The 24,267-nt window shown below is 35.9% G+C and overlaps 1 protein-coding gene across 2 annotated transcripts in view; it reads left to right on the plus strand.

The window, feature by feature from the left end:
* Positions 1-24,267, plus strand: part of LOC121294460 (very-long-chain 3-oxoacyl-CoA reductase-B-like) — a 133,949-nt gene that overhangs the window by 32,403 nt on the left and 77,279 nt on the right. Inside the window, exon 1 of one of the 2 annotated variants that reach the window (XM_041218164.1) lies at positions 15,440-15,484. The exons of the other annotated variant lie outside the window; for it this stretch is intronic. Within the exon in view, the coding sequence (XP_041074098.1) occupies positions 15,448-15,484 (37 nt within the window). The 5' untranslated portion in view covers positions 15,440-15,447. Of the gene's footprint in view, positions 1-15,439; positions 15,485-24,267 lie in introns of those variants that run through there. 2 annotated transcript variants of the gene reach the window in all.

The raw sequence follows: 24,267 nt of genomic DNA on the forward strand, positions 1-24,267 counted from the left end.
ATATTTACAATTCACAACACATTACATTTCAAACAAAAATGTTTTTGCTACAATTTTCAGATACTGCCAAGCATGGTCTATAGCAATGACAAACAAGCCTTTTTTTTTTTTTTTTTTTAAATATTGCAGACTTTTTTTTGTTTGAATTCCTGCTGTACTTTCCGTACAGGAACACATGTGATCAAGTGAGCATTCCCTAGGGCTTACCGGAAACCTGCTCTTCTCTTCAGGTATCTACCTCTTAAAAAAAAAAAAAAAAAAAAAAAAAAAAGAAAGTACCTGTAACTTTTTTTTTTTTTTTTTTTTTTTTTTTAAATTAGGAGTTGAGTGAACGTTTGTGTATTTGTGTAAGTATTAAAGTTGGCAATAGTTGCTAAAATGTATTAGCGACAGTAAAAAAAAAAAGTTTCAGTAATTAAATATCTAGCAGACTACATGTGTTAGTGCTGATTGTGCTGTTTGTTAAGTAACTTGTTCACAGTGTGTTCATAAAGTGTATTCAAAGTAATCTGTCTGCACGTTTGATTTCTACAGCTTGTCATTCAAACTGGAGACTAGTGCTATTCTTGTTATGTTTACTGTATTGCCTCTGACATTGACAGACAACATTGAGAGGGTGTGACTAGAACAGAGATTTTCTTTCATCAAGCAGAAAAAGGTAAAATACATACAACAAAACTGTTTTTATGTTTTTTTTCGGGTTAAAGGAAATCTCTTATCCATTTTTTAATATACAGATAACTCTGACATGCATTACATACAGAGACTCAGGGTTGGGTAGGCAAAAACATATTTCTGCCCCAATAATTTATTTGGGGGGGGATTAGCGACTTGACTACATTTTGAGATCAATCAGTAACTATATAGGAACTGGATGAGCACAGATGGGCCGAATGGTCTCTTGTTCTCAAATACTTGAAAATGATAAAAGTGTACACATTTATGTACGAATTATAAGGTCTCATATTGTATTGTATGTTCCGCCAATGAAATGCTCTGTGTGCTAGGGGCCTGTATACAGGGTTCAAAATCATCCTCTACCTCTCTTCGGTCTATAAAGAAGGCCTCCATTGCCTGCCAGGGCTTCAATAAATTGACATGGTAAATGTCCCTTTCATTGAGGCGATCAGGTTGCAGAATTTCATAATTCACTTTTCAGTATACAGTTTGGATTCTGATGTGGGAAAAAGTAGCATTACCTTGTCTCCTGGTTAAAATGTCCAAATCCGTGCATTTTGGTTGTAATGCTGCTGTTGCCGGTGCTGAGATGATTTTAGATTGTCCTGGGCCAAACAACTGACCAAATCCAGACAATCACAGAGTAGGAGCACATACTGCACTACATTTTTTGATGAGCTTTTGTGCTCCTCCCACCCCTCTCTCAACAGATCGAGGATGTCACGAGACTGTCGGCCGTGAGACTTCATTATGAAGCCCTACCCAATAAAATCAAGCCAATGTGCTTTCTCTCATTTTATCAGTTCAGAGTTGCCCCGTAAAAGGGATATCATTCGCCAGCCTCATGACCTCGGGCCGACAAGACGAGGGAACCATCAATTGCATTACAAGCTGTCCTGTGCCCATGACAGGGTTTACCATATACAGTAATTTCCCCTTGATAATGAAGTACAGATATAATAGCACCCCATCGCCTTCAACATCCTTACCATCAATAGACCGGACCTGTCCCCAAGCTTGCACCGGTGTGGGGTCGGTGGTCTGAGTGAGAGGTGGTGATGGAGGAGGTACTGGTCTTCGGCTGCTCTGTGACAGGAGGGGTCAGCAGTCCATTGCGGGCGGAGACCAGGGAGTCCTTGTCATCTTCTGCCAGATTGACGGTGGCTTCTAGGGTGTCTGGGTTATGGCTCCATATCCATCCTTGGGTCTCAGCGCCAACCACGTGGCAGAACTGCTCCAGCACTATTGCCTTGCCCATTTGCACCCCTATCTTCTGGGCTGGGCTAAGCCAGTGAACCATGTAGTCACATAACCTCTGGGCGACCACCCTGGGGTGGGTCTCCCATGGCTGTGATGTTAAGGAGCTGGAGGATGGCCTAACTGACCAGGTCATACTGGCTAGCCTCCTCATTTGTCATGGCACACTGCCTGAGCCTCCCCGCTCGTACAGGGGCCCAGCTGACTGGCCCAGTACTCCTTTGGCCATAACGCAGTGGTGGCCAACCACTCCAAATCATCCTATGCCGTCATCTTCTGCTCCCTTTCTTTAGGGGGCGCCATCACAGGTCCTGCTGGTACATGGGGTGTGTCCCAGAGTCCGACTCTCTCTATTAGCTCTGTATATATCTTCTTTCTCTGTCTCTCCTCCGTCTCCCGTCTCTGCTCTAGTGCTTGCAACAGCGTGGTTAGCGTTACGATGCCCATCCCATGTGTGACCAAGTGGTTTACAGTGTGCAGGTGTAGTGGTGATGCAGTGCTCCAACAACAAACAAACAGAGTTCAAGGTCCAAACAGTTATTTTATTTTGTTTGCATGGTTTGCCACCATTAAATACAAATGCTAGCAAATACACAGCAATGTGTAGTTGCACAGCTAAATAATACAGGGTTTCAGTCTTAAAACTACAATAAACAAAGACAATGTCCATGCGTGGCTCAGCATCCTTCGCAGTGCTCCCGTGCTGGTGGTGAATACACAGTTATCATGACTGGTGCAGTATTTGTAATCCGGGTGTAATGCTGGCTTGGCAGCGACAGTTCCTGGTTTGTTAGCCATCTAATAATTATAAATAAACAGTAACAAAAACACAAATACAAAACATTCATGGTTTATACTTTTTGTCCGTCCTTTACAGGTCTGTTTGCAACCATAACAAAGGAACAAATTGCATTATCACATCCCCTGAAGCACCTTTAATCACGCCCCCTGTGATAGCTAGTTCAATCACGTCTCCTCCAATCCACGATTGACACATTGCTCACCGTACTAGGGCGATGACTTCTGGTATTGTGACTCTGCCCTCTTCCTGGATGGCCGGCTTCCAACTGACCCAGGAATGAACTGAATCTTCAAGAAGGAATCTGAATCTTAAGCACACGTGTACACTGTTCAGTATTTGTTTCATACTCCTTGTCATTTCATATTCTTGGTGTGTTGAGTGGAGTGATCTCTAAAATGTGTTTCTTTTAAAACTGTGCATTTAAGACCTATAAACATGAACAGATGTCCTTGGTCGAGACAAAATATAGAATTGTTTTGTCTACAATTACTTTAACCTTGACTGTATTATTCAGATGTCAACTGTTGAACCATTGCAAATTATCAAAGATATCAAAGATACTAAACACACACTAGATTATTTCCTGTTTTATAATCCTAGTAGTTTCATATCATCTCAAGTTTTAGATTTGTATCAGAGTTTGGCTCATAGACAACACAAAACACACTGAAGAGCAGCAGCTTTAAGATCCACACTTTTATGGAGCAGCAGTGAAAAACAATGACAAATCAACTTTTCAGCTGAGTTCAGCGGGTGCCTCGCCAGCAGTGTCCACTTCAGCATGATTAGGAGTAACAGTCCCTAATGATTGTGCCTGTGTAACCTGTGGAATTGCCAGCTCCAATGCAATACTCCCTGTGCAATCCCCAGCCAAGACTGGCAACTTCTCACAGCCAGGACATAAAGCTGCAGCAGCATAATTCATCTAATTGAGAGAGAGCAAATTCCAGGCTGAAGCTTTTCACAGACTTCTTACAGAGACAACCTTTCATCTCCGGCTGTATCTCCTCAGCTAATCTGATTATTTAAAAGGGTCTGGAAAGAGTTTCAAACTAAACCCATAAAGAGCTTGGGAATTCCTTGAGAGCAGAAGTTGTTGATAGTCAGCTACAGGGTGTGGTTTTGGACACTTCATTGCCACATAAGTTGTGTGTGAATGAATGGAGCCTTTTAACAAACGTGTTACTTTCTAAAAAAAAATGTTCAATCTATATAATCACACAATAATTTAAATGAGTGATTTATTTATACAACATTGTTTGAGTTACAGGGATGAATAACTTTTTCATAATCAATGCTACATGGGGAATATCATACTTTCTTTTCCATATACTATATATTTTTAAGAATAATTTAGTTTCAAGGAGTTTTTATTCCATTCGCTCCCTTTGGGGTCTCGTCCTGGTAATTCTGCCATTCCTCATTTGTGAAAATACCACAGCACTCCAGCCCTCTATGTATACCAGACAATACCACATCACTCCAGCCCTCTATGTATACCAGACAATACCACATCACTCCAGCCCTCTATGTCTACCAGACAATACCACATCACTCCAGCCCTTTATGTATACCAGACAATACCACAGCCCTCCAGCCCTCTATTTATACCAGACAATATCCTAGCACTCCAGCCCTCTATTTATACCAGACAATATCCTAGCACTCCAGCCCTCTATGTATACCAGACAATACCACATCACTCCAGCCCTTTATGTATACCAGACAATACCACAGCCCTCCAGCCCTCTATTTATATCAGACAATATCCTAGCACTCCAGCCCTCTATGTATACCAGACAATACCACAGCACTCCAGTCCTCTATGTATACCAGCAACTACTACACATGATTATTCATGGGATCAGAAAATATTCCAATTGGTCATAATCCCAATAATTCATAATTCCAACTTGATTTTGTTCGTCTGGATTGATTATGGGAGTGCAGTTTTACATTATTGACCTGGTATATCACTATGTTTTGGCTGGGTTTTATGATTAACATCATGACAGGAGAAAGATTCATATTCACAGAGAAAGTGAAAGTGGGTAGCTATTTTATTAATTTGGGTTCCTAAACTTTATCGAAGTAGTTACAGTGAGAACCTCCAGTGACTATATATACATACGGATAATTTACATGTTTTCAGGGTATTGCCGCAGCAAAAGTAAATCAGCCAAAAGCACCATTCCACATTTAATTTGTTGTTCCCAACACTCTTACATGAAATGTAGAAAAAAAAAGTAAATACCTGTCATACAGTAAGAGAAATAAAAGTCGCCATCATTTGAGCCATTATTCATCTTCATCATCCTCATTCTAAGAGTCGTGAAATTTTTAGGTTTCCTGTGAGTGTAGCGCTTATTGTAGTCCCTATTGGCACAAGGAAGTCCGGTTTCCTCTCTCTATACTGGTCGATGAGAGTAATGCTATTTGTGGTCCCTGCTGGACAAAAAAGAAGTTAGCTTAGCTATGCTGAAGGATAGCCTATATATTTGGTAAAAATAAAAACAAATAAATAAATACATTAATATAAGTATTGAAGTAAATGAATACATAAATTAATAGATATACATTTATGCATTTATTTATTTATCTTTATTATTTATTATTGATATTATTGATAGTTTCTTTTCTTTGGTACTTTTATTCTGCTGTCGGTTCACAAATCAGTAACAGTAAGTCGTTTTCTATTGGGTGTTACCTGCATTAATATGAAATGTAGATGTCTGCAACATTATGCACTTACACTTGGGGAATGGGGAATGGGGAAAATAAATCAATGCAACCTCCCCCAAGGTTTTAATGAATTGGCGCCACTGCATAACCGAGGAGTCAAACTAAAGGGATGCTACTGACATAGCTTGTTACAGACTGGAAAGAGAAAGTTGTAACCCCTTTGCTAAGGGGTAGGGCTTTTCAAAACAATACAAATAAATTTATCAGGTAGATAAACTATTGTAAATATCATAAAAACAGCTTACTACAACAGTAAATATGTATTATTTTAATGCATAGGCTACTAGTAAAGGCACATGTGGAGATTTGTAAGATTACCATCTCTTTGACTTTGAATTATTTTAACAGTTTTCTGGGAACATTGCCTTCTTCATTCTTAAACTGACATATGTGTTTTCTAACACATTTCCACGCAACTTATTACTATATATATATATAGAGAGAGAGAGAGAGAGAGAGAGAGAGAGAGAGAGAGAGAGAGAGAGAGAGAGAGAGATAAGTTGCATGGAAACGTACCTGTGTTAGAAAACACATATGTTTATGTATATATATATATATATATATATATATATATATATATATATATATATAGAATATATATATATAATATACTGTGTATATAAACTCACTGAATGGTAAATTTGAGATTAAAACTAAAAATGGCCTATGAACCATGCATTGATTTTTAACTGACCAAGATGGCTAGCATTGTAGTACTCTGGTTTCATTGTTGATAGCTACCATTTATTTTTTATTTGTGATACAATAACAATTTATTATACATTATACAACAACTGACGCTCTCCCATTGTTTTCTGTGGAGGTCAGCTGTCCTGATATTGCTCAATAAAGGAAAAGATGAGCCTGCAGTCATTAAGGACACCTTCTCTAAAACCATTGCTTATTGAGAAATGATTCACAGAGAAGCTGGAGCTCTCGAAACATTTCAGAGGGCTACAATCATTATCAGACAATCCAATGTAAATAAATAAATAACTTTTAAAAAGTTAGAGTATAATTCAGTTGACCAGATTTTAAGCAGTTAAACTGGGACGGTATGGAGATATTGTGAAAACTTCCAACTTCCAAGCTACGTTTGATTTATATTGAAAGTGAGTGCAGAGACTCATGATGATATTCATATTGGAATCTTTTACTTTCAAAAACCTTTAGTGAATAATTTAAATTAGTCTTTGTAATTTCATTTCTACACAAGTATATTTATTATATTACACAGTAGCAAATTCATTAATATCAATTTCCAAGATTTATCAAATTCTTCTCCTCTGATTTCCACTTTCAAGAAGTATCTCTCTCCTTTTCTCTTTCTATGCTACCCTCATGTATAATCTGCAATCCAGGCCCTTCCTGTATAAAGACATTATATATCTCAGGGTTTCTACTTTTTAAATGGTTACTTTATAGAATCTTTTTTTTTTTTTTCAAAATATTTAATTTGCTTGAATCATTAGTGTGCCGTGATTAGTAGATACTAGGATTTTTTTTTCAGCCACTTTCTACTATTAAACATGGCTCATACATTATATATTATGTGATGGAAAGCCTAAAGGTGATGACCTGTTAAATATTGTTTCTCTTGACTGTGTGCAATAAATGAAGCCCACTGCATCACCCATAAGCTTCTCCACCTTTTCACAGATAATCAGCTTTTCTGAGTTTTGTTTAGAAGCTGCCCTGATTGCACAAACAGGATTTTCTTTCTGAAATAGTTATAAAGTCTGGCAAATAGTAATCCAGCTAGGCAAACCCTTTCGGTTTCTCCTAATAATTATTAACAAATGCCCCCTTTAACATGATATAAGCTGACAGGTATCACTTAAAATGGAAAGGAACCTGTTAAAATATGTTAATTACATGCTGAAATGTATTTTCTACATTATTTTAAATCTATGCAGTGGTCATGAGAAAGGGTCACCTGACAATCTGAATTAGATAACTATGCGTTTTGCAAAGGCTAATTTTCTTTCATGATCATGACTGGAGTTTATTTTTTTGAGTGAACAGTATAGGCTGAGACTTGGATAGTGCTGTAATAAGATTTTGTCGTATTCCTTTTCTGATTTTCTGATGAAATGGTGTTAATTTTTTGCTAACAAAAGGAATACTATTTGCAGAAAGTGGACTGGGACATGCCAGCAACAATAGCCACTGTTTAAAACATGCTTTCAAAAGTTATTAACAAATTGATGCAACTGTCAGAAGCTTTAGTACCTCTCATTCTAATGTTCAAGAATCCTCATTTTCACTATCCCCCCCCTTTTTTTTTTTTTTGCGAATTTATGCAGGAATACCCATCATTAGATATTCATCTGCAAGAGTCACTAACAGCATTATGTATGTTTAGTACATTTCACAGTTGGCAACTATTGCAACAGCCGCAACACTTTAGTACACCTATCCCCAAATGTTATGTGTTAAATCTTGTCTTTTCATTATCTCATGGGATAATGTTTCGTGAAGATAGCCCATAAACTCACATATGTTTTTAAAACTTCTTTATGGTTACAGAAGAATAATATTTCGTATTAGGAGTAATGAGCGCTGTCAAAATAAAGTTTTGAATTTGATGCCTGTTACCGCACTAATAATGAAAAGATTGCACCCCTCTTTAACAACAGAACAGCCAAACAATTATGAATTTTATGAAGTCATGCAGTTCTTGATTATTGTTACCTTTTATGCACAACTTGCGGTTGCAGGTTGCTAATTACTGTCACTACTTTCAAAATCGAAAGAACAATTTGAAGAAACTCTCGTTGACATAATTTTGTAAAACCTGTACAGCTGGGGTTGAAACTCCAATCAGGAAGACTTACAGGAACGCTGCATCCCTACTTCTGAACTTTACAACTGTGCTACTTCATTTAAAACTCTTTTTGCTCAAATTCAAATGTCAAGCTCCCATAAATAATGGATCTTCAGTGAAATGCCCCTTCTTATGTCTCCAGAATTGTACATTTCTTTACACTTCAACATTATAGACTGTGATTTTGAGTTCAGGGAAGCTAAGCGTTTTGATGGCACTTATTTTTCATGATTTAGTTGCTGTTCCAGGCTCACTGTTCGATTTATATATCACTTTCTGTAGACCGAGATGCTCACACCACATTGCTGTTTGTAATAATGTTAGGAAACTTTCCACTTTATTTAAACAGAACAAAACAAAATCCTAAGTGTGATCATGCACAGACAACCAAGTATTAGCATAATAAATGTATTCATGCTGACAGACTTCTGAGTCATTCGTACCAAGCATATCATACACAATATTTCCTATGTGCTTTTTTTAGACTTTTTTTTTTATGGTGAGTGATGAGATCTTCAACCAGGCCAGTCCACACTGAAATGTGTTTCCACCACCACAGCGACTGTGCTAGGATTTTCTTATTGTGGAGTCACAGATCCCACGACCCCCCCCCCCCCCCCCCCCAAGAGTATGGAATATGATTAGGGCTTCTGATTTTCGATTCTTTGATTACATAGTGTTAAATAAAAGATTAGCCATAGTCCTTTTTTAAATTTAACTAAAAGTAACTTTATCTGTTCACATAAAATGTAATCTGTTCCACATTTCTTTACTGAAAAATGTTATCAGATTACAATAACACGTTACATATAATGTGTTACTCCCCAGCACTACATATTACTAGTTAAAATGTGCATTCAGAGCTGGTCATAGCGAGATTTGGAGCCTTCATTCCCCTAAATTCTCTGCTTGTTTTATTTTTGGTGAATTTTCCATCACTGTAACTGTTCAGTCCGTAGGGTCACTGGCTTCATTCTCCTAGCACCTAGGACCCCAATGGCTGCTAGATTCAAAAGACTGCTAAGTACAGGCCACATTTGTAGTTATGTGTTTAAAGCAATGTTTTTCAACTGCCACTGGGCCCGACTTGAAGCGTGAAGATTTTAAATCAGTCCTGTTCGTTTCCATTAGCAGCAGATCAATATCAAACTGATTTCCAGTGGGACTGTCAGCCCCAGTTAGAAATGCTCTGCAACCCTATGAGTGTGAAATGCCAAGGGCTGTTGAAAAAAAAAACAGGAAAGGGCTGTGAATTAATTTTATTATCAGGCAAATATTGGAAGAAGGTGAAATGATTTATTATTAGCAATTATACCAAAATATGATACATACAGATAAAATCTGAGTTTTGTCAAATTAGCAGACTGCAGATAGAACCGGCAGCAGCCCCAGTTTGATATTGAAACCAGGTGCAATGTTCCAGACAGGGTGCTTTGTGAACATGGAACCAGGTGCAATGTTCCAGACAGGGTGCATTATGAAAATGGAACCAGGTGCAATGTTCCAGACAGGGTGCATTGTGAAAATGGAACCAGGTGCAATGTTCCAGAAAGGGTGCATTGTGAAAATGGAACCGGGTGCAATGTTCCAGACAGGGTGCATTGTGAAAATGGAACCAGGTGCAATGTTCCAGACAGGATTCATTATGAAAATGGAACCGGGTGCAATGTTCCAGACAGGGTGCATTATGAAAATGGAACCGGGTGCAATGTTCCAGACAGGGTGCATTGTAAACATGGAACCAGGTGCAATGTTTCCAGCAAGCAATGATTTAGACAGGGATATGATTTGATGCAATAATTACCAATATTGATCTTGAGTCTTTGTAAAAACAAATTGAAGTTTGCAACAGCATATAAAAAATAATGGAAAGACATAATTGTAGGGATTATATATATAATATATATACTATATATATATATATATATATATATATATATATATATATATATATATATATACGTTATATATATATATTTAAATCGTTATACCCTGTCGGGCTATCTCTAATATAATGAAAATACATGAATACATTGATAAATATAGAAATCAGTGTGCAACGAGTAGCTATTTTTTGCAAAAGGAAATAATAGAAGTCTTAACTTTTAAGTCTAAAATTAATTGTATAATAGTTTGATGCTAGTTTTGTAATATTATGTTTTTGTTTCATTTAAAAAAAAAAAAAAACAATAATGATAAACCTATTTAAAAAAACAAACAAAAAAAACATTATATTTGCATATAATTAAATACGGTGAGGTCCATATCAGTTTATTTCAGTGATGAGTGAATGGGGTCCTGAATCATGGAACATGGATAACAGAAACTAATAGCCTCCATTACATTTTTGTGAATCATTTCAGAATGTTCAATTTTAAACTAAATAGCTGCACAACTAAAATAATTAATTCATTTTTCTAAATCTTCACAGTGTATATATTATCAACGTTTTGCAATCCAATAGCCAGAGACAAACAAGCAATTTTTAAGCATTTTCTGAAACTGACAATAAACGTTGACTGTGTGTTACTTTTGACAACTCAAATTTTTGATTGCCATTCGAGTTGCTAGAATACACCACTTCTCTATTTTCAGCAATGCAATGGACACATTTTCTACACATTGTGTGTGTTCAACCAATGATATTGCATTTTCTAATCATCTGTTTTCACTCTCAGTATTGCTAAACAAGTAACACAGAACTTGAAAACTCTGGCACGAAAAAATTGCTCACTAGACATTATACAAAATACTTCACGGCATAGTGTGGGATATGAGAATGGAATGCCCACCAAGCGTCCCATCCAGAGGGTCGGCATTTAATTCTCATTTCTCCTACACTACCCAAAACGATATTTTTTATAATCTCTGGTGAGCATTTTTTTCCAGCTTTCCAGTTGTAAAGTTCTGTGTTGCTTGTTGTGGAATTCCTTTCACTTTGACAGCTTGCACTCTGTTTCTGGTATTAATGAGCATGTGTCCAATTATTATGGGAAACATCATCTCTGAAAAGTATATATACACCTGAAAACATAATTAAGAATTTTTTCTCCTGTTATCAGTTTGTTTGAAACAGTGTGTTAATGTAATGTGTTAGTTATGCAAAAAGTAAATCATCCTAAAGTGTATTAAGAAGATGCTATAAATATGTGTTGTTTTACTTCGATCTCCTCACATGGCATGACCACAGATCACAACGAGACATGTCTCTACTGCTGTCATATCCAACATGTTGGTCTTTACAGACTCAAAGAAAACTGAAATTTAAGAGTCTAAAATTAGAGTAGGGTCAAACTGAAATCCAAAAAAGCACACACAGCCCAACACATGAGCCCAAATCTCGTTTTCAAATCTGTTACCTTTTCTTTAGAGCATAGATATATAAATAATTTTACTTGGGCATAAGCAATATTAATAGCTTTTTTTTTCCACAAGTGAATCCTTGCTGTCTCACTATCATTTAATTTCTTCCGTTTTCCACCATTATAGAAATAATAAATGCAATGTAATCTTTTGATGTCGATGTAGTCACTGGACAGTGACAAACTATCAATCAAAAAAGAGTTCATTCGAAGATCAATCAAAGGAATTAGCCAATCTTTCATGTAGATCACCAGCAGAGGTAGAAGACAAACTGAAAAACCTCAGAACTCAGTTCCTGCATCCCAGCATGATGTGCTACCTGTTGTTTCTATGGCAGACACTGATCCACACTCAAGTTTTTCTGCGTCAACATCGTTTCAAAATTATTCCAATTACTACAGCAGCTGCTGAATCATGTTTACTTAAATTTACCAGTGTGCATGTGGCAGATTTAGCAACAGCAATTCAGTTGTCAGTTTTTTGTTGTCAACTAGAATTGACAATAACAATTGATGGTGTATCTTCAGCCTCGAGCTAAAGGAACACAAAGCCACCTTTTCAAATCATTTTGAAAATTGGTGCTAAACTGTTTAGAAAGAAAGCCTACTAAATTATCTAACCCCACCCTAAGCAACCCCCCCCCCCCCCACACTTCAATGTTTTTAGTGCAGTTAAACTCCTGTGTATGTGGGTGAGTTTTGGTAGGTCGTGTGAGTAGTCCAGACCTAATGAGAAACTATCATCATCTATGTTTGCTAAGGAATAAATCACATGTGGCTCCAGAAATGAATGTTGCTGGTGCTATATGAGGTACCCTGGTGCTAGAATCTAGCACCATAGCACCAAATTTGCACCCCTGAAAGTGGCTTTGTCTTCCCTCGCTTTAGGAATATCACTATGCTTGATCAGCATCAGCATATCCCTTAAGTATGATGTAATCCTCACGGTGGATTTTACCATCTACTGAGTCAAAAAAAAATATCACCTTAATTTCTTAGTTGATTTATGACCATGATATTTGAATAAAAATGCCAAAACAATTGATATCATGTTGAAAAAGATATTTTAAAAAGTAATAAACCACATAACACCCATGGTGTTACACCACATGATTAGGCTTCATGTGAGAAAGATATGACCAGATGAAACTTAACACATACAATGTAAGTAAATCAAAATAATATTCAAATTACACTTACAAACCATGAATATTAAGTAAAGAGCTTAAATACACAAAAGTATGATTTTCGCTGACTGAGCAGACAGTATGAAACTGTCAGCCTCACTTATACATCTCCGTAAAATAAATGAAACACGCAAGTACCATGAAAAGAGGTATTTACTAATAAAATACTTTTATACATAGAGCATATATATATATTATATATATATATATATATATATATATATATATATATATATATATATATATATATATATATATATATATATATATATATATACTGTACAGTACATGAATATATCCAGACATGCAACCTAATGGAAATATTCAATTGATCTTATTGGAGGCACATGGAAATAATTTAAATACCGCTCTTTGTAAACAAGTTCATGAAAATCAAGCGTAGTCGTGCATTATGCATGATAAAACTTCTGTTCCTAGACGCCCCTTTGCTGAAATGCAGTGACGCAACAGGAGGGACAGTAGCTCATCTGCTCAGAACATGCATCTGATTGGCTTGTTCCTGGGCATCAGAGAATAGAGGAAATCAGCTGAGCTCAGTGATGTTAAGAGCTGCAAGATATACAATCTTAAAAGTGACAACTGCAAAAATGGAGTTCCTAAAGAACAGTTGCTGCAAAGTTTAAGATCTGTATTTGGAAAAGGGCTAGCAAAATAAATAGAATAGAATGCTATTCCAGGGGACATGCAGAAATGTTATTGGAAAGAATACCTTAAACAATAAAACATTCCAAATCTGCCAGGATGGAATCAATGAGATGAAAAACAACAAACATAAGAAGTTTGAACAAGTCCAGACATACACAGAGGATACACTATGAACAAGCAGCTACTCCTTAAGAATGGACGAATGCATACACCAAACGATATACCAACATATGACAAGCCTGTTCATGTAGTATTCTGTAGGTATCATACAGATAGTGTATAGAAAATAAAGTATGTTAAATTACTAGGTGATTGAATTAAGCAGCTGAATTTGGAGACCTGCTTTCCTTAGATCAAGCTCGGCAACTGTTTGCAATGTGACGTCATTTGGAACAGTGCAATTTGCTGAGTCATTTGATTAGAATAAATACAATAAAGATTTTCAAAATGAGATCCTGTAAAAACAAAATCACCAAACTGCATTAATGATACTAGATTTCTGAGCCCCTGTTGTATAAAACTAGGAGCCGAACAAAAATGCTCTTTGTGCCCCACAATGGAGTTTTGTTCAACTATTAAGATCTTTTTTTTTATTTTCATACCAGTACATTCCCTTTTTTCTTTACTTTAAGATTTAGGGCATAATGTCTGTTGCAGAGCCTGAAACTTTCCAATGAACTGAGCCCTGCATGTCTATATCTGCTGTGGGAGTGCATGGTTTTTATGCTGTTTGTATCACTATAGTAGTTCTTAAATCAACCATCAATATTTTATTATCTGCATGTCCAATTCCTTCAGAGACTAAAACTAACATTGATAAGAACTTAATGGGGGGCATGTTTATAACCTGTTTACTCTTTAATAAACTCATTTTTAAAAATCAAAACTGTTAAATAAAATCAGAAGAAAGCAACTGAGTTATGTGATTCAAGGTTCTGCTCATTTTTTTGTTTATGGGTGCAGAGGCAGTTGTCATATTTGTGACGGGGCTCGTCATTTAAAATGTGATAAATGTACAGATATAGATGGAAAGCTGATTGTATGGGCACTTTCACTTTAAATAAATAACCTATCCTGACAATGAAACAAATGTTAAGTAGTTCCTTATTAGACATTACAGGAAAGAACCAGTTTAAAATGAAAGCCTTAAAGCTTTTTTCTCAACAAAAATATTGGCATGATAAAATGCTTCAGATTATTTTGTTGTGATTATTTATACTTATGTATTTTATATTAATGTATTTTATACTGCATGCTAAGACATATATAGAGCATGTATAAGCTTACCAGATTCCCAGAGTGAAAAACACATTTTCTTCCTTTATCACTGATGCCGTAGCAAATGGGAAGAGTTAGGGTTAGGGTTAGGGTTTAGGTGAAATAGCTGCAGCCTATATACTGTAAGAAAACAATCACAGTATAAAGGTAAAAATATGCAATGTATTTACTGTAGATCATAACAGTGCATTATTTTCTTTATGTTGTCATATGACCAAAACATGTTAAATGTACAAAAAAAATAGAAAAATTAGATCAGCTTTTACAATTTATATATATATATATATATATATATATATATATATATATATATATATATATATATATATATATTAAAAATGGCTGTGTTAATCAAAGCACAATTGGAACTTACTTAAAAGGCTACATAACTGGTGGCACTACCAAGATAAAGAAACTTAAAACATGGTCCAGGAATTTAAACAGAATATTATTTATAAACACAATCAGAATTATTAAACAAATAATGCATACATTGTTTACTTTCTTTTTGAATGGTACTAACACAACCTAATGCATGACTGCTGTTTAACTTACCAAACTGCTACAGTTTTGAACTTAAATAAATGTGAATACAACTATAAAACTGGAATGATTTAACAATTTTACTGTTTCTGACCAGGACAAAAAATGAAGGCTGAAAAGTGGGACAATCTCAGGACGTCTGGTAACCGTTTTCATATTTCACCTTTACGTCTGGTAACTCTATTCATGTATCACCTTTTTAAAGTTCAGAGTATTAGTAGTATTATTATTTTTATATAGCCAAAACTTTGGCATCAATGGTACACCATTTCATTTAAAGTATGTATTTACTTATTCATCTTCAACCTGGTTTTATTTAAAACAAATATCTTATCAAATATCATTTTTCATTATGTCAAAATCATATTTTCCCTTTCATATCCCGGATGAGCATAATTTTTATTAATTTTGTTAAACTCAGATATTAATGATATAAAATGACTCTGCTATTGTTTACAAAAAGTTTGTTACAAATGATTTAAATGCCAGGTAAGCATCTTATAATTGTAAAACAGAATTAATTATTTCAGGGGGGAGAACAGATTTATTTCTCTGTTATTTAGCATATATTGATTTGGAAGTCTTGTATATGAATAGAAACCTTTTAAATATACAAGTTGTCTATATTTATTACTAAGTAATTTAGATTAGTTTTACAAGGGCTGCATATAATTAAGCAAACCAGTTTACAGACATACATATGCATTTAGCAGCTCACAATTTTAAGATGGAAGATTTGCAGACAGTAGGAAGCAGTACCAATTAATTTATTTTCATTTACAAACTAAATTAAAACAATATAACTATTTCCCAATTGATCTATGAAAATATTTTACATGAAAACAATTATCATTAATACAGCTTATTATTATTATTATTATTATTATTATTATTATTATTATTATTATTATTATTATTGACTTCTATAGTAAATCAATCTTATATATTAGAAAATTAGTTGAACCCAAATCTTGGATTGACTATTTGTTTACTTGGCTTAGAATCACATAAATAGATTTTTGTTATAAAATATGGAAATGCATACAATATGAAAGACATGGAACAGATATATTGTTATAAAGTAGGTTGAGGAACCAACAGGCATTTCATTATGTTTAGCAATCTTTAGTAGTACAGACTGTAGATCTAAATATATCTTTTACAGGACGCTGATATTCATCCCAGGAGAGTGGTGTCGCTTCATAGTTTTAAAATACATAAATATGTTTTACGTTCTCTCTCTCTCTCTCTCTCTCTCTCTCTCTCTCTCCTCTCTCTCTCTCTCTCTCTCTCTCTCTCTCTCTCTCTCTCTCTCTCTCTCTCTCTGTCTCTCTCTCTTTCTTTATACATATACATGTACAGTGACTAATGAAATAAGTTATCTGTTTATCAATTACTTTTGAAAGTATATATTTAGAATACATTATTTTTTGAATAACATAAACAACAATTTGTGGTGCTTGTTACAACGTAAGTACCCACATATTGACAAGCCGCACGCCACTCTGAAACATAAAGCAAAATGACAGATCTTATTAACTACATACTATTTCAAAGAACTAGATGTCTTTTTTAGATTAAAAACAGAACTGTGATACTTTAGTAACCTAGTAAGATGTTCTTATAGCCTTCGAAACTGATTTGACTTGAAAGACTGTGGGATTGTACGCATCTACTCAGCTCCGCAGGCCTGCCCCATTGCAAGTGCCCAAGAAACTGAGCAGTACAAGATAATTTCTGAACAATATAACACTGGAAATCCATGACTACACTGGGGGAGCACAAGGGTATAGTCATTACTTTAGAAAATTAGTACTTTAGACTGTTAAAATTAAAAACAAAAACGAAATATAGAGGGCAGGAGACATTTCCTCACACAGACAGTGGTGACTTGAAAATAGGTTAACTGGTCATGTTGGTGCTGCTGAATCATTGGAATCCTTTAAGACCCAACCTGACAAAGTTTTGAGGTCAATCAGCTATTAGGAACCGGACAAGCTTAGATGGGCTGAATGGCCTCCTCTCATTCTTACATTTTTAATATGTTCCTTTGGTGTATAAATATTGCAGTGTATGTTGTAAGATCAACTGCATTGAGATGATAAAACATATAATAATCATAGTTTTAAAAGATCCAAGAATGCCGTTTCTCATAACAGAGCCACGTCGTACGGGGGTTAGCTCAGATTTCTCACCCCCATTCTGTGTAATATAAAGGACCCTGAAGTATTTGTCCCACAGTAAATATAAATCTGGCTGTGACTCCATATACAGGCAAATGGCACATTTAAGGAGTTGCTGTGACAGTTGCACTTCCTTTGTTTTTATTTAGATTTTTCACCTAAACAATTCCGTCAGTGAAGGACTGTGACGGGAGTTTTGTGCAAGATCGCTAATGATAGTCACGGTCATCTTCCAGACAGTAGAGCCTTCAATGTGAGGGCACTATTGCTGCTAGAAAATGTATCTCACAAATTTCAAAAGTGTCTGCTTTGTTGTTTGCAGTGTATACTCGTAACGAACTAGCAATGCCAAGACTAGGATTCTATGCAGCTGTTTGATTTGAAACGGAAAGTAATTGTGAGCTGTGCATTTGTGGTTGCAATCCATTACATATAAACAATTTTTTGGTACCTTATAAATAGTTAAACAAAATTCCAAGCAGTTTTAAAATATAGTGCACAAACAGCAATGAGTACCAAACTGTTTACTGAACACAAATAGAGAATTAGACATATTCAAATGCAGAATTTATTTATTTTTTTAAGTGTTGACTAGTAGACTAGTTCATTATTTTTAACTTGAATATTCCACTCCTAGTCCTGACAAGATGAATATGAATAGAATAACAATATTCATATTGTAAATAAATGAACTTTAGTCAATGGAGTGGCAGGTACAATACACAGGTGTAACATGAAAGGTTGCAGAGCATGTTGTGAGCCCATCATGGTAGAGCTTTTGGACCAGCAGCAGTGTATCAGGTGCTAACCTTTGCTGATGCACATTACAAGAGATAGCCAAGTTAACAGTGAACATTGACAGGCTTGCAAATCTGGGAAACGAAAATCCAAAAACGTATGCTGACTCATCTGAATCACAGCTGTTGTGCTGATGTCAAAGTGGGCTTCTAGAGCAAGAAGCTGATTGGCCGACAGTACTGAACAGTTTTCTAGTGTAAAAAAAATGCAAATTAAAAAAAAAAAAGGTATTTTATTGTGTAACAATTTTGGAGCAAGAATAAGATAGTGATAATCACACACACACACACTCCAGACAACCCAGGGGATTGGCAAGGCACAAGCCCCATCAGTGGGTTTTCTTAGTACTGCTGCGCACCTTCAGGCATGTTAACGTGCTTCTAAAATGGCCAAATAAAATGGCTTTTAAAAAGTTGATAAGCATTGAAGCTGTTGCCTTTTGCATTACAGTTGTTGAGAGTTTTTTTTTAATTTCTGGATGAGTTACCTCATTTCTGAAATCCTATGTTTCTGTGTTTTTATTCATTCTTTTGACATGATCTGGACCAAAAAAGTTCTGTCTGATCAAGAACTTTTCATATGTATAAAGAGAAGTATATATATATATATATATATATATATATATATATATATCTATATATATATATATATATATATATCATTATATATATATATATATAAATCAGTGGAGGCTCCTTATAAGAGGAGGCAAGGGAGTCACGGCCTCCTCAAAATGTCAAGTAATATATATTATATATATATATATATATATATATCTATATATATATATATATATATATAGTTATATCAATATATCATATTTAAATATTAAAGTTCATTAAAACAGAACAAAACTTAATGTTTACATTTTAAGAAATAATACATTTTAATCTTAACCCTAGAGTCAACATTCCTATGTTAACAACAATTCTGGAGCCCAATGAGGTTTTTTCCTCAGAGGAGGCAAGCCTCTATTAGAAACCCCAATCTATTTTAACCACAGTAACAGCAATGGCAGATGACGTAGTCTGATCCCTGGTTTTAATTGGAAGAGACACTCTCACTCTCCCGCTCCCTGCTGAAGCACTGCTGTACTGAGCATGCACGATTATGAGTCAAGTGTTAAATAATGGAAATTCCATAATTCAGTTTTGCACCCAGTTTTCTGAAAATTGTTTTAAAAAACGACCAGAAAAAAAAAAAAATTCCATCAGAACGGTACAAAAATGTGAACCGCAGATGAAAAAAAAAACCCCAGTATATCTCATGTCCACACTTTCCACCTGTACGAATACAAATACACATATTTCAATTGAGTGGATTTCCACTCTAAAATACATTACTAGGGTAGCTGAACCAGGCTTCTGGCAATTTTGCCTTCGCAGATCACTCTGTGCCGCTCATGAACTTTGCTGTTTTCAACTTGTCTTATCAGTGAAGCACAATCTTTCTAAATGTTTTAAAAGTACTGGATAAATGCTGCGGTAAACATCAGTAATAACCACAATACTTTGACGGTTTTTGTTTTATTTATTAGATGCAGCTGCATTTTAGGAACAGCGATAGCGGCTGGTTGAAATTGTTTTCAGTGTTTGAAATGCATACATTTGTAACTTGCAAAAGAAAAACGAATTAAGAAAACACAAGAGTGTACAGAAAGTGCAAAGAGACAAAGTCCCTTTGGATAGTTTTTATCTTGGCTTTAATAAAAAAAAAAATTAAAAAGGTTATCATTCTTAGTTATTAAAGTTTTATCTTGAGGCTTACATTTTTGATATTGTAAACATTTTAAATGACACACAATTATGCTGTGATGGGAAGTAAATGGTAAAGTGATAAATATTTACAGTGCAGACTATTTTGTATTATTTATAATAACTTTGCCAAAAAAAAAGCAAATACAAGTGTTTCCAAAGATATTCCAGAAATTATAAAGGGGTACTTTAGCTGAAACACACAGATGGAAGGGGTACGATACAGAATTAATTGATTTAATTTCCTTTACTGTGCTAGAAGAGATCAAGAATGAATGAAGCTCCTTTTTTTTGCATGGTTGATTGATGAAACAACGTGTTTGTAATTGTGCCTCTTTTGACTTAGAACTAGAAGTCACTAGCCACCACTGGTACAGAACGGTATATCATTATTTTGTTGGTCATTTATTTAAGTTTACCAAATTAAGCCGATAAGATGTGCTTGATTTTTGTTTCCCTTTCTCCTGACTTGACAGCTTTGTTTACAAAATATGTTATGCAAAGAATGCCAGTAACATCTAAATGTTATATTAATGTTGTATATAGTGCATTTTTAAACATACACTAGCAGTGTGTAACACTTGTTTATTAGAATAAACTATGATTGGTTACTGTTTTCTTTTTTGTTGGCTAGTGTAGAAAATGTATTTAACAGCCGAATTGGGTTAAAATGTTAAGAAAATATGAAAAGTGTTGTCAATAATAAGATTTTATGGGGTTGGGTTTTAAGGGGACCCCAAGTCCACTGACTCTCCATTTTTTTGGCCAACAGCTGCCACAAATATGTATGTGTTTACCTAGGTAGTTTTTATATTCTAACATTAAACATATGAAATGTTTTGGACTGCCCTATTCATGAGTTATGTATCCTAATGCATATAAACATTATTTACATAGCTAGTGAGTTAAATCTATGTGAATAGGTCCTATTGTTCTAACCAGTGTTTGTATGTGTGTAGTTTGTGAGTCATTCCCCCATCATGTGCAATATGTCAGAGCCGTTTTTTTGCTACAGCTTCTGAGAGGTGGCAGAGAGAGAGAGAGAGAGAGAGAGAGAGAGAGAGAGAGAGAGAGAGAGAGAGAATCACATCATATTTTTTTTTAGGCTGATCAATTAAAAAGTACTGTGGTGTAATTAGATTTTATAAATATATTCATTTCATCAAATTGCATCAAAATGCAGAATAAAGATCTAAGACTAGTACTTGAAACATTTAAACTCTGAGGTAAAGCTAAGAAACTTAAGGGGACCAATCTATTTATTGTTAAAGCTGTGAAAAAGGGGGAAAAGGACCAAATCAAACTCTTGTATCTTATTATAAGTTGTATACTAATTATAGGTTATTATATATAATCAAAAACAATTCAACAATAAAATGAGGAGTTTTAGTATATTGAGCAGCAGGAGGATTTCAAATAAAAAATGAAAAGTCTGTTTCCTGACACTTTTGGGGTTTTACCTAATCCTTTGCCTTTGTTTATACACTAATCTCGTTCTGCCACGTAATCTGTGATTAAAATACAAAATGTTCGTGTAGAATGTCAATTAAAAAAAATACCCAGCAGTAATTGACAAACGTGCAAGCTTTCAAAAAGCAGCTAATTCCCCAGCCCTTCCTCCGGTCTGTAATGAATTCCTTCTGATTGCACAAATCCAGAAGCTAAAAACCCAGTAGTATGTGTAGAGAAAACTCCATGAATGTCCATGGAGTGCTGTAGTTTTTCCACCAACGAGGATGGGCTAATAACCCGGACCCACCCCCGAAACTTACTGAGGAGCCACGTTGTTTCTAGGATGCTGCCGCTGGCGCGCAGGATTTATTAAACACAAAACAGAACGTAAACAGACTGGTCATGTGACGCTACCAACGATGGTAACGCATAGAGGACACAATGTAAACTGTCTGTAAACAGTCATTTGATAAAACATAATTCCAAAAAGCACACAAAACAAACCCGTTTCCACATATAAATTACACCAACACTAATTTCCCCCTGTGCAGGGCAATCTCCGCCTTACAGGTATGTTTAAAAGAAAACAGTAAAGTAATGAAAAAGTAAAGAATTTACAGTTACATGCTGAATACAGTAATTACATGTCCTTTCTCTTGAAAAAACTATCCAGTGTAGATTGCTCCTCACGCCCGTTGCCTGGTTGCAGTTTGTGTGAAGATGATGAACAGTCAATGATTACATTCGTCGTGCATGATTCATACTACAATAGGTCATCTTTGAATTAGCGTTATCTCTGAATTAGTCAAACATGGTGTTTGTTTTCAATGAGAGAATAACACACATGAATCTAGAGAAAGTTCAGTGTCAGTCAATACTGAGATCATTGTATCCGGGTCAATCCTGTAAGTGATTGTTTTAATAGAGCTAATTTACATTGAAAAATTCGGATCTTGCTGTTGGGATTGTTAAAAACTGGTGTTTGTTATAAGCAGGGTTCGTTATAGTGAAGTTTGTATATATACGTTAAGGGTGTAACCCGGTGGTCTGGCGAGTCTAGTTTTGCCTGTGCCAATCTAGTTTCACCAAGGACTTATGTGCGAATCCACTTTTTTTTCAGCACTTGCACGCATCCAATCTGGGGTATGTAGATTGGCCCAGAACTTGAAAAAGATGACTGGGCTAAATCTGTATTTTTCACTGAATTTCAGGACTAGACTGGGCGAGTCTACCTTTGTCTAAATCAATGCTGGGCAAATCTGGTTTGCCCATACCATTAATTTGGGCGAATCTAGTTTCATCCAAAGCTTCAAAGTCGATGCTGGGCCAGTCTAGTTTTGCCTATGTCAATTATTTGGGCGAGTCTAGTTTTGCATTTATACATTCTCCCCTGCCAGCTTCCAAGTACGTGTCATGATACCTGCCTCCATGGAAATCTAAGAAATGCCCAAGTAGAAGAATATAAAATGTCAAGCTACATTAGTCTCCGAGGTGAAATAAACTGCTATGTAAATGAAAACAAAACTGGGAAATCTGTCAATGTATACATTTACATGTATTTTTAGCGGTTTGTAAATGCTACATAAAAACACAAAAAGACACTTCTGCACATTATTTGCACATATACCCTTCGTTCTGCTGAAACAACAGTGTCTTGCACTGAGAGAACAAAATTATTTCAGTGCCGTCTCAACACCGCGTCCAGGTGGACCTTTTCAATGCCAATGTACAATTCAACATATATAAAAAATAAACATTTAATTACTTTTGCATGTTTTAATTAAATATATTTACTCAGCTTTACTTAGTGTGTAGTTCAAAGTTATAAATTGGACTATTTTTTTGGTACCTTCATTGGCATAAGGATATTTAATAAAATATGTCAAATATACAGTCTTCTTGGAGGTTGGTGGCGCACGGCTTCACCTCGTGAGGCTCGATACCCTGAGGCATCCGCATATTTGATGTATACGGACACCCTGTCAGGCCTCTTTGCACACACACACACACACACGTAAAGTTTGTAAATACATGGTGTGGAAGGGGTGTGGGTAATTCACTGACAAGGAGACAGACAGGTGTATTTGGGAAACACCACACAGGTGCCCAGTTTTATTTTAGGCCGGCTCTTTTTCTTTCCTTGATTTTTTTTTCTCCGGTAGAGGGCACTGTTGACCGTGGGCTGCCTATCAACGATGATAGACAGCACCACGGAAATACCACAGCTGGTACACGACCTGCAAATGCACTCGCAGGTGCTCAAGGAAATAATAATGAAAACAGAAGGCGAAAAGAACAAGGGAAAATAAAACAGTAATAAAACTACAAATAAAAGGTGCTGCACTCGGCAGCGTTATCCCGGTCGCCGCTACCCGCACGACCCGGATCACCGTCCTACTCTCTCGGCTATCTCGCCTGCTCTTTCACAATACGCCGGGGTCTGCCCAAGGGTTCCCCGCTCTCTGTCTCTGTCTCGCTGATTCCCGGTCCTGAATCAAAGTGTCCGCACCCTTAGCGCGTCTAAGTGGGCAGACCTGAGGAAACAACAGAGCGTTACTTTATAGGACCGACAATCACCCAAGACCCGCCTCTCGGCCATTCAGAGAGGGGGAAAGTCCACACTCACACTTTCCCACCTCCCCGTGTCACTGCCATGACTCACAGGCGGTTGTTGGGCGACTGCCGCCCTCTTCCTGCAGCCCGTGAACACGCCAGCAGAGTCAGCACAGATCTCTCCC

The sequence above is a fragment of the Polyodon spathula genome, chromosome 19 (genome assembly GCF_017654505.1).
Source record: "Polyodon spathula isolate WHYD16114869_AA chromosome 19, ASM1765450v1, whole genome shotgun sequence".
NCBI classification, from domain to species: Eukaryota; Metazoa; Chordata; class Actinopteri; order Acipenseriformes; family Polyodontidae; genus Polyodon; species Polyodon spathula.